Source organism: Hippocampus zosterae, chromosome 8 (genome assembly GCF_025434085.1).
Source record: "Hippocampus zosterae strain Florida chromosome 8, ASM2543408v3, whole genome shotgun sequence".
Classification (NCBI taxonomy): Eukaryota; Metazoa; Chordata; class Actinopteri; order Syngnathiformes; family Syngnathidae; genus Hippocampus; species Hippocampus zosterae.
Window position 1 is genome coordinate 25,695,753 of NC_067458.1, and position 14,967 is coordinate 25,710,719.

Sequence of the window (14,967 nt, forward strand, 5' to 3'; positions counted from 1 at the left end):
ACATCAATATCATGATCATTTCAGATGATGTTCCAAAATGAAATGCGCCCATTGCTCACAAACGTGATGGATCGTGATTCAGTTCAAGTGCAAGTGTTATGCAAAGAGATCAATTTTCACTACTATTTTGTCAGAAATTTGTCAAACCATGACGTTAAAGCAAGTTACCTTGAAAGGATGCATACAAACAGCCGTGCAAATATATCCAAGAAAGGATTTTACTTTTCATCTTCATGATGTCAACCGGGTTGAGTGTCTCCAGCCAGCATCGATGTCAAGTACAGTATTAGTCTCTCATTTCCAGGATAGGGTGTTTGCATTTTGCTCTTTCCTTGTTGATGCTCCACCCTCAGCTTTTGAGCAAGGAATATACAGAGGGTGGTGCAGCCACGAAAAATGGTGAAATATAACATTCTTATTTGTACAGATGAGTTTCACTTTGGAATGACCTAACAGTGCTAAAATATTTGAAGTTTCCCACAAGATTCTAATGCATTGGGATGCACCTGCATCATAAAATTATTCTGTCTCTCCATCCATTTTCTCCCACTTTTCAATCAGGTGATGAAAACATGTGGAACCAGGTTATTTCCCGCCAACACACACACACCAGTTAGCATGATCAAACTGTAACAAAATACATTCAAGAGTAAACAATCAATAATGTTCAGCCTCAGTAGAGACCCGTGCATGCCTTGTTAATTTTTTCCCCCCAGCCACAGTGGTGTACACTTTAGTTACCCCACCACCACACTCGCCCAAAATAAAATGGACTGAGGAGAGGGGGTAAAAAAACAAAACTTGGAATGTCCAGACAATGGAGCCTTTTCAATGGATATTAGCCAGTTGGTGTCGGTGTCAGGTGGCTACTAATAAGCAGACAATGAACTGAATTTCAACAACAAAAGAACAAATTCACTTTAAGACTGCCAAACAGGTTTTGAGCATATGTGTGGTTCCACTCGGCTCCTTCTCAAATTTTCACGTTGTGAGTTGATAAACTTGAGTTTTTATAGGCATGAAATTTGCTTCGTGCAAGATGTGTTTCTTGAAATGTCTCAATATCCAAGTTTGTGGGATTGGCGATATATTTTTGGCTTCTGACTTCTCGTGTTTCAGAAAATACGATAATGTGTTTGTTTACTTTATAAAGAAAGTAGTATGATTGTTTGATCTATAACTGCCTAGGGCCTGACTATATTACCGATAATAATATCCATTATTTTATTGACGATAGACACTGTCAGAGGCGAAATGAGGTTCCGCGTGTTGATTTGTTTAAAACAACCATTTATCGTGTAACACCGTCTGCGCATGCTCAGTCCCATGGCTGCGTGTGGCTCCGTTGACATTTAAGCAGAGAGCACTCAGCGTTGTTGTTCGTTGGGGAGAAAAAAAAAGCGTTTCATTTCGGATAAATCAGTCTTGTAAGAGCCGTTTATTATCGAAATACTGGGGTTTTTACGTTTGTTTGTTTTTTTTCTCTCGAAAATAGTGAACGAAGGCGTAATCCGTCGTTCGGTTTCATTTGCTTGCAAGTTTGCAATGCTAGTAATCGTGCTAGTTTGAGATATTGCTCAGACCAAACCAGTTCGATCGTTAGCTTCCTTCCATGCCTTTCCACAATCCCGTTTGCCTGGCACCGATTGTGGTTACCTCGCGTATTTATTTTCCCGAGCGAAATAATGTAAGCCCTTCTTCTGCGCATAATGGACAGAGACTTGTTGAGGCAGTGTCTGACGTATCACGGAGAGTCCTTGTTCAGCACATTAAAATGTGAACAGACTGAGAATCCCGACTTTCAAGCCGTGGTGGCTGACCTGTGTAAGGCTCCGTATGAGGGGTAAGCCTTCCTACCGTCGTCATCTCCAAACCTTAGCACCATCTTGTTTGAAATGTTGCCCACTCGGCATCCTTCGCAGCCTGGTCATTGCGGGAGGGGTATTCTCCCATCTGCGGCCCCTTCTCAAGGTTTCTCATTTTTCCCCAGATGGATTTTTTTGAGGGGGGGTTGTTTTCAGGGGATATTGTTAATATTTGTCAACTCTGGGCATGTGAAGCCCTTTGAGATTTTTGGGCTATATAAATAAATTTGACTTGATATTTCTCATATCACGTCTGTCCTGTCAAGCTTCCCTTCTTACTTTTTGTGCCTGCTGCCTCACCCCCCCCCCCCATCCCGCTCTTAAATCTGATGTTCATTGCTGTTAGTACCTGTTACCTTGAATGTACATGACTATGGGCGAGCCATGGTGGCTTTTGTTAAGATAAGATAAGATAAGATATCTTGTCCCACAATGGGGAAATTTACAGCCTCCAGCAGCAAGAATGTATGTAGAAAGAAGGGGGAAAAAAAAACCACAACAACAAACATCTTTCAATCAAATACAATATGAACACAAATGGATAAATCGCAGTACTATTTACAATTTACCTTCACATCATTTAATTATTATTATTATTATGATTGTTATTTTTTATTCATCAGCCTGACAGCAGTCGGTAGGAACGACAATGGGACTGCTTTAAATGTAGTTCTATTTCCGCCCCCCATGATGTTATCATTGCCTCTAGTTGCCACAAGATGGCAGCAAAGCACTTTTATTTTGTCAGGCAAGGCTGTGGTGTGACTTTTCAGCTTTAACTCTGAAATGATGCTCCTTGACAGAAATGGCGAAGAGCAGAGCAGCCCCCTTGTGGAGCAGTTCATTGCTCGGAAGGCTGACATTCTTTTCAGTCCATCGTGGAAGACTGCGACTCCGAAAGAAGAAGAACAACCGCGACAGGAGGAAGCCGCAGGTTGTCCACGCTTAACGCTTTGTCCGGATCCAACGAATGAAATCCTTGCATTCGAAACCTTATTTTTATTCATCTTAAAATGGGACGGTAACTCGATGCATGAAATGGACGACTTTGTTTTACCTTTGTTGAATTGCCACGATGAGCTCGGTTAAAATAAATCCAAAGCATTATTCATTCTTATCAGGCGTACGATTCCACACAATCTTTTGTGCGCGGCTTATTGTCTACCAAATGAACCCATAGGAAATCTTCTTGCTGGAGTTGTTTCGACAACTGCTATTAAGTTCAATTTATTGCTTGTATTGCGCTGAGCAGCCAGATGCAACTCCTAGTTGTTGTTTTTAAAAATATATATATTTTTAAATCCGAGCAGAGCTTATCCCGAGTGACAATTTGATGTCATCATTCGCTCAGACCTAAAAACTCATCGAAGCGATTGTAATGCCTCGTAATGTTCTTTCCAGAGGCTTATGCTGCCATGCCCCCCCTGGAGTTATTCATGGAGGTGCCTTTTGAGGAGAGAAGGGCCATGCTTTACCGGGATTTGGAACGAGGCGACATCGTGGTGGGAAGGATCAACAACGTTCGCGAATATGGCTTCTTTCTTACGCTCATTTGCATGGCGGGCGGGCTGAACAGAGACATCGAAGACTTGGAGTTATCGGTAAGATCGGTGTTCCGCTCGTGCCGTGACACCCGAGAACCATTCATTCATTCATTCATTCATCTTCCGAGCCGCTTGATCCTCACTAGGGTCGCGGGGGGTGCTGGAGCCTATCCCAGCTGTCTTCGGGCGGGACACCCTGAATCGGTTGCCAGCCAATCGCAGGGCACATAGAAACGAACAACCATTCGCACTCACACTCACACCTCAATTTAGAGCGTCCAATCAGCCTGCCACGCATGTTTTTTGGAATGTGGGAGGAAACCGGAGCACCCGGAGAAAACCCACGCAGGCCCGGGGAGAACATGCAAACTCCACACAGGGAGGCCGGAGCTGGAATCGAACCCGGTACCTCTGCACTGTGAAGCCCACGTGCCCACCACTGGACTACCGGGCCGCCACCCCGAGAACCAATCGCTGTCAAACAAAATGGATGGCGGGCCGTAAATGGCTCCCTGGGCCGTAGTTTGGACACCAGCGGTTTAGAAACCTGAGCTCGAGCTGTGACACCCGAGAACCATTCATTCATTCATTCATTCATTCATCTACCGAGCCGCTTGATCCTCACAAGGGTCGCGGGGGGTGCCGGAGCCTATCCCAGCTGTCTTCGGGCAGTAGGCGGGGGACACTCTGAATTGGTTGCCAGCCAATCGCAGGGCACACAGAGACGAACAACCATCCACGCTCACACTCACACCTAGGGACAATTTAGAGCGTCCAATCAGCCTGCCACGCATGTTTTTGGAATGTGGGAGGAAACCGGAGCACCCGGAGAAAACCCACGCAGGCCCGGGGAGAACATGCAAACTCCACACAGGGAGGCCGGAGCTGGAATCGAACCCGGCACCTGTGAAGCCGACATGCTAACCACTGGACTACCGGGCCGCCACCCCGAGAACCAATCGCTGTCAAACAAAATGGATGGCGGGCCGTAAATGGCTCCCTGGGCCGTGGTTTGGACACCGGCGGTTTAGAAACCCGAGCTACAGCCAAATGCATTTGGGCTGTGTTGTTCTCCTCAAAATGGCCTTGAAAGATGCGATTGAGAGAATTCGGGGGGGGGGGGGGGCCTCCTGTCAATCGGCGGAATGAGTGCGGTCTCGTCAGTCGATCGCGGAAACCTCAAATGCCGATGCGTCGTCGCCGCTCCGTCTTTTTAACCGAATTCAGATTTCTTTTGTCATCGCAGGCTCTTTGTCACATTAAAGAAATCCCCTCAGCCGGCAGCCACGACGATCCTTTGTCCTACTACCAGATCGGGGACTTGATCAGAGGTGAGAAAAATCTTCATTCCGTCGATTTGAACGCCAATTTTGGAAAATGGTGGACGGAGCGTCATCACGTTTCATTGGAGCCATAAAAACGCAATTTTCGGTCCGTTTTGTTTTCATGCCAACGTATTTCTTTTTGTTTTTGTAGCCCTTGTGAAAGATATCGACCGCTACCAGGAAAAAATAACCGTCTCCCTCCTGCAAGCATCCATTTCTGGCCAATCCGAGTGCATCCAACTCGGAGTCGTGACCAGGGAGGAGCTGCCCGTGCAATACGAGTGAGGACACCAAAATAGCGCTCACAAAATAAACAAAAACGCCATCCGGCGCGGACGAATACACTTTTTTGCTAATCGCGTCTGCCGCGGCGTCCCAGTCGTAGCGTTTGCGCAGCCAGCGACTTCAGCAAGACGTACGAGCGCATCCTGACGGGTTGCCACGGCTACCACAACCCCTGCGTGGTGGACTACCTGCTGGAGAACATCGGCGTCAGTGACGTCCATCCTCCGTCCATGATGCGAGGCCTCCAAAGGTAAACGCGGTGGCCGCCGCCGTTCCTCTACGGTATGATTTTGGGGCGACGCCGGGGGGGGGGGGGGCGAGCTGACGGCCCCCCCGAAATACGACCGCCGCGACGCTCGCCGCCATGCCGCGCTCATCCGTCACTCGTCTTCCAGTCAGCTGTTTGCAAAAGAAGATTTTGCGTCCGTCATCCGGAAGAAGCAGTCGGCATCCTGGGCCTTGAAATGGTAAATGTGTGGGGGGGGGGCGGTTTTGACTTGGTTGTGTTTTCTGCAAGACATAAATGACTCATCATTACCCCCCCCCAGTGTCAAGGCAGGTGTGGGCCACTTCAAGCAGGGTCGCCACGTGGAAGCCATGAATGAGTACAACAAAGCTTTGGACATCGACACCAATAACGTGGAAGCGCTGGTGGCGCGCGGCGCTCTGTGAGTGGGGGGGGGGGGGGGGTCGTAACAAGATCGTTATTGTTGATTTACAATTTGATCGAATCGGGGCGTTCTGTCCCCAGGTATGCAAACAAAGGCGTGATCCTGAAGGCCATATCGGACTTCGAATTGGCGCTGGAGACGTGCCCGGATCACCGCAATGCCAAGAAGTACCTTTGCCAAACACTGGTTGAGAGAGGAAAACAGTAAGTTGCGCGTTTGGGGGCTGCTCCACGAAATACCAAGAACGCATTTGTGTGACCAGCGAGTGAGCATGTCGCAGTCTACCTTCCCTGTCCTAGTTGAGCCCGCCGACGGTCATCCGCTTTGGAGTTGCAAAGTGGTGCAGCCCGTTAGCCGAGATCCGTTAGCCGTTAGCCGTTAGCGCAAAATCGGCAAATAGGCCTGTTTTTTTTTTTTCCGGAGATGGCCGAGGAGCGCTTTCAAACTATTTTCATACGGGCGATTTAGCACCAAGGGGGAGTCTTTTCTCAAACCTGCCTTGACGCGACTCGATTCTCCCGCGTAGACTCGAGGAACAAGAGAAGCTGGTGACGGCGGAAGGCGTGTACAGGCGAGCGCTTTCTCTGGATGACGCAAACCCCGAGGCTCAGGAGGCCTTGAGGAAAATCACCGAGACCATCCAGGTGGGTGGGCCTCAACACGCCAGCACCTTCCGCCGTGTATCGCGCATGCTGAAGGGGGGGGGGGGGGGGGGGGGGTTGGGGGGGGCTGACGTCCAGAGCCACGCTTTGAATGGCAAAGTAGCAATCGCAATACACATTTGTTTGTTGTTAGCGCTCTACCAGGTGGTGTGTTTTTTTTGTTTTTTGGTTGGTTAACAACAAAGTGCCTCAACGTCAAAGCAAAAATGTTCAGGTCAAACAAAAGTGAGCAGTTAAAAAAAAAAAAAAAGTTTGAGTCTTGCTGTAAGAATGTTATCACGTGGCTCTTAAATTCTGGTGGATTTATTTCTGCTCACGGCGGCCATTTTGGAGCATTTTGTCCTCTGCGAGCATTCACTTTTTTTGTTTTTCCTCTTCGGAGGTTGATTTTGTCCGCGTGGTTTGTAATACTGATGAGATTTTTTTTGTTGTTGTTTTGTTTGCGTGTGTGTGTGTGTGTGCGCATCTTGTTTGCCGCCCCCGCCCCCCCGGTACTTGCCCTTCGGACTGACACGGCCTTTGTCACGCGGGGGGGAATTGACTGTGGAAAATGACGACTCCTCCGCCGCTGCAACCCTCGCCCGTGATCCACCGACGGTAACCTTGTCGCCTTTCTGTCTCTGCTCAAAACTTTTGGGACAATCTGCCCCCTCCCCCCCATTTCTTGGCTGCCGCCGCGATTTCATTGGTCCACACATCACTGTAACTCCGCCCACTGTAAAAAACAATTCCCGCGTTGCGTTTCCGTACTTTTACTCGCCCTCCGCCAAACGACCGCCTTCCATCTACGGCTTTTGGTGATTGCGCCGGCGCTGATTTAAAAAAAAAAAAAAAAATTCCTCACTCGTTGACCGTGCCTTGAATCGTCTCGCCCGGCGCGCGTAAAGAATTCCATTCGCCTGCGGGAAGAAGCGCTGGCGAAGGAAGAGGAAGAGAAAGCCAAAAGCAGTCAGAGCAGTGCTGAGAAATTGCGTAAGCTCTTAAAAGAGGAGAAGAGGTGAGTTATTTCCGCACCTTGGGGGGGGGGCTTGGTTAGGCATACGGCCACTGAAGAGAACGAAGCATCGCGTGAGTATCGAACCCAATCAGAGGTCCGCCCGGCGTCTTTCTTTTGGTCAGGATGAAAAGAAAACGCAAGAGGTCGACCTCTTCCTCGTCCTCCTCGTCCTCCGCGTCGTCGTTGTCGTCCTCGCGCAGGAGAGCCAAAAAAAAGAAAAAGAAAAAGAGGAAGTCGGCGCGAGGAAGCAAGCGCCGCGCCAGCAGGCGCAGGAGCGACGAGGGAAAGCGCGGCAGGAAGAGGAAGGAAGACGACGAGGAGGACGAGTGGTACCCGGCACCCCCCGACACCTCCGCCACCTTTCTCGACCAAAAGACGTGGGAGGCGTTCGGGGCCACCGATGAGGAGGAGGATGTGGGGGGGCCCAGCACCAAGCCCAAAGATGCCAACGGCCCGAGGATCTGTCTGTATTCTTTGTCGCCGTCCTCAGAAGACGACGACGACGTCTGCGAGTGGCCGTCGCACCCCGCCAGGGAAAGGAGCAGGCAAAGTAGGAGCGCAAGTTCAGGCGCAGAAGAAGACGGCAGGACCAGGAGCAGCGAAAGACGGACGGCCGATCAAAGAAGTTGCGTCGATGAGAGGAAGCGCAGAGTTTCCTGCTCCTCGGCCGATTCGGCGTATTCCAGAAAATTAGGGCCAGGGAACGATTTTTCCAAAGATCAAACACTGCCGGAGGAAGGAAAAGCTGCAGAAGGGCAAGCCGGTTGGAGCCAGTCGGACCAGGCCCGAGTCCGAGCGGAGCAGGAGGAAGAGATCTCGCTCCCGCAAGGAAGGTCCAAAGAAGACCTTCCGGCAAACCTCTTGGACATCTTTCAGCAGATTGCAAAGTTTCAGAAGGAGAAAGGCATCGGAGCCAAAAAGGCGGCAAATTCCATTTGAAAGGAAAGAATTGAAGAATTGCTCGCAATTGGTTGCCGTTGAAGAAGCCCCCGTCGAAAGACGCCAAACGTCGAGCGCACGCCCACAAACCTTCCGATTGGTGAATCTCTCAAAGAAAAACAATCGGGGTGGTTCTCCAAAAGTAGGATCCAGAGTCAAATTAGTTTTTTTTTTTTTAATGGTCAATCAAATGAGATGATGGAATTTAGTTTTCACACTCGTTCTTTGCGCGGGATTCCATATCGTTTCGCTGCGCGCATTTCAAGATTTTGCGAAGCCAACGGCTAATAAGTTGCCGTGTCCACGTGATCCTCAAACGGAACGACACGTAACATGACGTCCATGAATCACCATTCAGAGGTCAAGTGTTAAAAAAAAAAAAAAAAACCTTTTTATTATTTTGTAACTTGAGTATCGGTGCTCCGGTACCGAGCGCTCCGAGATCAAACGATGGAGGTACCGCAAAAACATTCAACAGTCTGCGAACAAAGTCTCGAGCGTCCCATCTTTCTTTATTCATAGTCCAGGACAGGGAAGGTGCCATTTCAAACAAACCATTCGGACTTGCTTTTTGAACAAGTTTGTCGTTGTGCTCTCATGTCACATTCCTGGAGCATATTTTTGAGAAGCGCCCAGATAGGAGCTTATTGCATGAAAGAATGGGAATTCTTTGTTTGTTTTTGTCCACGTTTGCTCATATGACTGGCTGGCGACCAGTTCAGGGCGTTCCAAAGTCAGCTGGTATAGACGGCAAATCTCGTGGAGCGTTATTGATGGCCTTACGTAGTGCATTGCGCCTATACACGTCAACCCACGTCTCGAGATGTTCGTTCGCCCATTCATTCGTTTTGCCCCCCCCCCCTCCCCCAAATGTAAGTTTCAATAAAGTCTTACTTGAATCGTGTGACTTTTGCGTCCGCGTTCCATTTCGGTGTTCATTTGCGGTCTTTCTAACGGCCGCGATGGCGCAAGAGTGGTGAAAACCCGAGTCACGACGGCGCAACTTCTTTGAAGACCTTTCGAGCGACTCGCAAGAGCTCGAAAACGTTGCTTGAATTGTTGAAGCCGCCTTCCGGCTCGCCGTGCGCGGCGGACGGCCCTTTTCACGTCAGGATTTCGACGGCGAACAAGCCGGGCAAGCGCGAGCGTTTGAAGTCCCAAGTGGCGACCAAATGCACTCTTGAACGTACGTGCGGCGTCCCTCCCGCGGTTAGCTAACTTCAAGCAAACGACATCACCTCGGAACTTTTTAAAAAATCCCTTTATACAGCCACGCACTTAACGACTTGTGCTTTTCCGCCGATAAAATGCAAGGGAACTGGCCGCTTCCCTTCAATCGTTACTGTTTGTTGCTTCAGCTATCGAATGGTCGTATTCTGAGAATCGAGGACACATTTTCCCCAGTCAGGCGTGTTCCTGCTTTCCAACGCAGCGGTATTTTCGGGCGGACTATTGAGCACTTCTCGGACCACTTGGTAAACATTCTCACGCTTCGAACACACCAGCAACGTATGAGTAAAACGTATTTGTCGACTGCTAACACGAGATAGCACAGATAGCAGTGCTGACGTATGACGTCATGCTAATGCCATGCTAATAGGTTTCTTGTCCATTTCCTCTGCGTATCTTTGCTGCGGTATATTAAAATTATTTCTTAAACTTTTTTTTTACATGATCTCGTTTGAGTAAACATTCTCACGCTTCGAACACACCGGCAACGTATGTGTAAAACGTATTTGTCGACTGCTAACACGAGATAGTACAGACAGCAGTGCTGACGTATGACGTCATGCTAATCCATGCTAATAGGTTTCTTGTCCATTTGCTCTGCGTATCTTTGCTGCGGTATATTAAAATTATTTCTTAAACTTTTTTTTACATGATCTCGTTTGAGTAAACATTCTCACGCTTCGAACACACCGGCAACGTATGAGTAAAACGTATTTGTCGACTGCTAACACGACATAGCACAGACAGCAGTGCTGACGTATGACGTCATGCTAATGCCATGCTAATAGGTTTCTTGTCCATTTCCACAGCGTATCCTTGCTGCGGTATATTAAAATTATTTCTTAAAATTATTTTTTTTTACATGATCTCGTTTGAGTCACCCCCAAATTGGCTTGCTTGGCTTACTGGCCGCCTTAAGCCACTTGGTGTCACATATTTGATTCAATAATCAAACACACGCAACCGACGTGTGTGTGTGTGTGGCCAGCCGTGTATCACCCTTGGCAAAAGTAGCTTACTTCAGGCTTAGCTGCCAAACCGTGGATCATTACTGGGCCCATCATCAGAAATGCGGCACAGCGGTTCTATGCGATATCTCGCCGGGCAGATTAACCGCCGAGTCTAATACCGAACGCTCACTCTTGTGATTGTTGCTGCTGTCACATACTGTACTGTACGTCTGTCCTTTTAAAAAAAATATCTTTTTTAAAGTGCCAACTATACAGTAGATAATTGGAGTTACTGTCGGGTTGTTAACGGACAACTCCGCCTCGGTCCAATAGTGACGGGTGTGCATCTCTTCTCTTGTCCACTGGAGGGCAGTGCAACATAATGCCACAGCTCCAATAACTTACTCCATGGAGGGTTAGGGGGGGTTCAGGTTTCCTTCCACACAGACATCAAGCATGCTTTGCTTAAATTTCTTAATGTTAAATGTGTTATATAATTTTTTTAAAAATTTGCGTATAGTTTTTTTTATACGCAAGGTATGATACTATGATATACTTGATTGAAAATATTTCAAATGTAACGATTGTGTTCGAGTCAAGAAGGTACGGCTGTTGCTTTTTGTTGTTTACCAATATGCAACATGTAAAAAAGCTCTCCACAGCTACAATTAGGAGACTGCTAGACAAGAAGAACGTTGAAAAAAATATAGAAAATAGCAAAACCAAGTTTTAAACTAATTGTACTGCAATTGACATAAAGAACAGGAGCGTATGTTAATGCGAACCTTGCGTGAGTGTATTTTAAGTCAGGAAAATGCAAAACCGCTATTGCTAACTCGTCGCCACAATCACCATACGTCATAGATTTTTTTCCCCGAGAGGAAGTTTGTGTTCTGCAGTTTGAACAAAATATTTTTAATTCTCCTGCAAATCTCCGTTCAATTTGCTCCGCACGACAATGTCACTTAGAAAATCAACCCTAAAAGTCGACGAGGTATGAAACCCCACCAGTTGGCGCAAAGCTTCGGGTTGTCGCGACGCATCGTTTTCCTGCTCACCGCGTTTGATGTGACAGGCCGAAATGCCCAACACGCCCCTTGAAGCAAAGGTTCTCAATAAAGTTTTGAAACCTATTTGAACTTCAGCGTGCTTTTGCATTCCGTCAGCGCCGTTCCTTGTCTGCTCGTCAGGGAAATCAGAGTCGGTCAGAGCTAATTCAACAAGTTGTGTGCTCTGTAGAGCAAACGACATGGCTGTCCTCTAAGCGCCCACTTCACAGACTTGATTCAAATGGTGACCTTGCGCTGCCGCAATGAACTGAAAGTGTCAATGTGGTCGGGGAAGGAAAGAAGAAGAAGAAGAAGAAGAAAAGAGTCTTTTGTCATGGAAGGTGACGGCCTCTCCCGCCGTTGGTTTGTGCGGTCGGCTGCCCTGCTTGACCGACTCTGATGAAGCTGCAGATTCTCGCCTGGGTGAGTCCTCTTCCTCTTCCTCTTCCTCTTCCTCTTCCTCCTCCGGACGGCCTTTTCATAAAGAGGGATTCCTCCTCGTCGGCTTCTCTCTTCAGAGTCCGGGCAATCAGACTGTTGAACATGCGCGAGGAGATGAGACATTTTAAATTAGTGTTAGCGCAGCGTTCCAGTGAGAGACGAGGTGGGGGGCCGGGGGGGGGGGGCGTTTTTTCATTTTCCTCAATGAATGGGACGACTACATTGAATTCTGTGAGCGTGACAATACAGGGAAGCGAGTAATGGAATCGGATCACACGTCCTGTCTGCGTGTTAGGCCGTAATGAGGAATTTAAAGGTCCTCCGCTGCCATTCAGCGGCGTACCCCCCCCATCCCGGTCGCCGTCGCTTGGCAGCTCGTCTTCAAACTGCCAAGATTGACGAAAAGCCCAACAGTCACCCCTAAAGGTGACTGGAGAAGTTCTGATTGACTGCTCGGCTATTCTTCAAGGCTGCGCACGCATTGTCCCGTGACGCAAATGACTAGGCGGCGGTTTCGGGGGGGGGGGGCAAACATCATCCCAAGGCCTCACCCGCATTTACAAATCACATCTTCGCTTTTGCTCCGTGAATTTTGAACACATTCGTACCGCTTGCTGCCGGAGAAGTCGCGAATCGGGAGTGGTTGTTCTTTGCATTTTAATTCGTGAACACTTTTCCTTGACAGTTATGTATTTTTATATTACTTTTTTTTTTTTCATTCGACCATCGGCACTTGTTCGGTTTGAATTCGAGCCTACTTCCAGTTTGGATGTTGTCATCATATTCCGTTCATGGGCCAGAAAAGAATTTTTTTTTGATATCTCCTCCTGCTCTGGACCAAATCTTTTGACACCTGACCTTTTGACCTTTTTGACCTTTTGTCTTTCTTATCTAAGCAGATGCAAATTTGAGTCACTGCGTATGAGTGGTTGCCCCCCCCACCCCACCCCACCCCCCTCGCACCCCCCTCGGCTTTCAGCATTTCGTTCTCAAGTCCTCCGCTTCTCCGAACAAGCGTGAAGGAAGACACGCGTGCTAAACTCAAAAACACGTTTCTCTTCCCGCAACAACATTCGAGACGAAACAAGTGCACGCGCTGTGTCTCGCTCCGAAATCCAAGTCGACACACTGCACTGTGGCGCGAACACACACACACACGCGCTCACACACACACACACACACACACACAGGCATTGTCCCTATGCTACGCTAGTATTAGCAAGTAAATAGACACTCCTCGGGATGCTCTCCAAAAGCTTGCAAATTCCATTACACTATTAAACTCTCCAAAAAAGGATTTGGGTTAATTTAGTAAACACAGGGTCGTAGCTGCCACAAAAGCTGAGCGGGAGTGCGGCTTGGCTGCACTCTGTGAGTGTGTGTGTGTGTGTGCACGTTTGTACGAGCAAGAAACGCTGACTGTGTGAAGCCGAGCGAGCGTCTTTGCTGCACAAGCAGCGGCGGCGGCAGTCTTAAAGCCAGCCACTCTCCCTCCAGAGATAGCGCTTCTTTCTCATTTGCTCGCTCCCCTATTTTAATAATAGCTGTGCATAAGTAATTTCTAAAAGGCCAAGCAGGCGCACCGGCGTGGGTTTGGTGGTGGCGCGGGGTGGGGGGGTGGGGGGGGCGGCCGGGGTGAAATTAAACTCATTTTATCTGTGAGCAGGTGGATTTCTATTTATCATTAACATGCATAGAATTTGCACAATGTTATTTCTTGCCGCTGCTACTGATGGAACGTCATCCGAATAATGTCGGAGGGAGGGAAGGCCTTATTTTCCTTTGCTTATACAGGAGTGAAATTCAGAGATAAAAGTCGGGGTTTTTTTTTTTTTTTGCCTTGCAATTTTCTGCAAATGAAAACTAATTCTGGGAAGCTTCTTATTACGCCGCAAGCTCATTTGGTTTGCATTAAAAGGGAACAGGGGCAACGTCGAGGATTTGGGACAGATTTCCAGGAGATGCTAACACGTTTGCTCTGATAGCATTAGTAACGCCCCCCCCCCCACACCTCCTTCCATTTACGGGCCCCTTGTCCTCGGTTAACTGGCGTTAAATATATGGACTCGTTAATTGGCAAATCAGACTTTTCGACTTATTTGGATCGGATCAAAATAGTGGATTGTAAAATGCGCCATTTTAAACGCTGTATTTCTCGAGCATTTGAAAACAACCGCCGCGGTATCCAAAGCGCTGTACATGGAGAGAAAAGAATTCAGACGACAAAGAAACAAGAACATAGACGGGTGGTAGCGCAAAAAACAGTCCAACTAAAAGTCAAGACCCATGCGGAGTCCAATGCCAAAGAATAAAAATGAGTTTGAAAACGAGTTTTCAAGACGGGCAGCGAGGAGAGGGGGGCTTGCCCAGCATTCGGCGAAGAGGATCTTAAAATGCGTCGAGAGCCAGTGAAGGGAGGCCCGAGGAGTCGCGATTTGCTCCCTCCGACGAGTACCAGTCAAGAGACGAGCGGCAGCATTATGGACCAACTGGAGACTCTCGATGGAGGATTGGCTGGCTCCAAAGTCATTCATTCATTCATCTTCCGAGCCGCTTGATCCTCACTAGGGTCGCGGGGGGTGCTGGGGCCTATCCCAGCTGTCTTCGGGCAGTAGGCGGGGGACACCCTGAATTGGTTGCCAGCCAATCACAGGGCACACAGAGACGAACAGCCATCCACACTCACACTCACACCTAGGGACAATTTAGAGTGTTCAATCAGCCTGCCACGCATGTTTTTGGAATGTGGGAGGAAACCGGAGCACCCGGAGAAAAGCCACGCAGGTCCGGGGAGAACATGCAAACTCCACACAGGGAGGCCGGAGCTGGAATCGAACCCGGTACCTCTGCACTGTGAAGCCCACGTGCTAACCACTGGACTTACCGGGCCGGCCCCCGTGTAGATTTGACAAATTCAATTCTGATTTGAGAAACGTCCCAACGTCAAAACCGTCACATGAACCTCAGCGAAGCGTCAACTGAAAAGCACATCACAGGCTTGAGTCAAAC

General features: G+C 48.4%; 1 protein-coding gene across 2 annotated transcripts; it reads left to right on the plus strand.

Moving 5' to 3' along the window:
- The first annotated feature begins 1,313 nt into the window (after positions 1-1,313).
- On the plus strand, positions 1,314-10,972 carry LOC127605783 (tetratricopeptide repeat protein 14-like). 2 transcript variants are annotated; one of them, XR_007963665.1, is made up of 13 exons: positions 1,314-1,843; positions 2,669-2,799; positions 3,267-3,466; positions 4,656-4,740; positions 4,886-5,015; positions 5,114-5,269; positions 5,415-5,486; positions 5,568-5,687; positions 5,771-5,893; positions 6,217-6,334; positions 7,240-7,349; positions 7,472-9,888; positions 10,098-10,972. XR_007963665.1 is itself a non-coding variant. In XM_052073556.1 (12 exons), exons 1-12 carry the CDS (start codon positions 1,710-1,712, stop codon positions 8,286-8,288), a joined length of 2,196 nt encoding a protein of 731 aa, XP_051929516.1. In that variant the 5' UTR covers positions 1,314-1,709; the 3' UTR covers positions 8,289-9,967. The 2 variants fall into 2 exon arrangements, 1 of the variants encoding a protein (XP_051929516.1); XM_052073556.1 differs by lacking the exon at positions 10,098-10,972 and having other exon boundaries at positions 7,472-9,967.
- Positions 10,973-14,967: the final 3,995 nt, after the last annotated feature.

Bases quoted from the DNA above. Each gene is read 5' to 3' on its own strand.
- LOC127605783 (XM_052073556.1), top strand. From the start codon at position 1,710: ATGGACAGAGACTTGTTGAGGCAGTGTCTGACGTATCACGGAGAGTCC. The intron at 5,688-5,770 runs GTGAGTGGGGGG...TTCTGTCCCCAG, and splicing joins CTGGTGGCGCGCGGCGCTCT to GTATGCAAACAAAGGCGTGA. The intron at 6,335-7,239 runs GTGGGTGGGCCT...GCGCGCGTAAAG, and splicing joins AAATCACCGAGACCATCCAG to AATTCCATTCGCCTGCGGGA.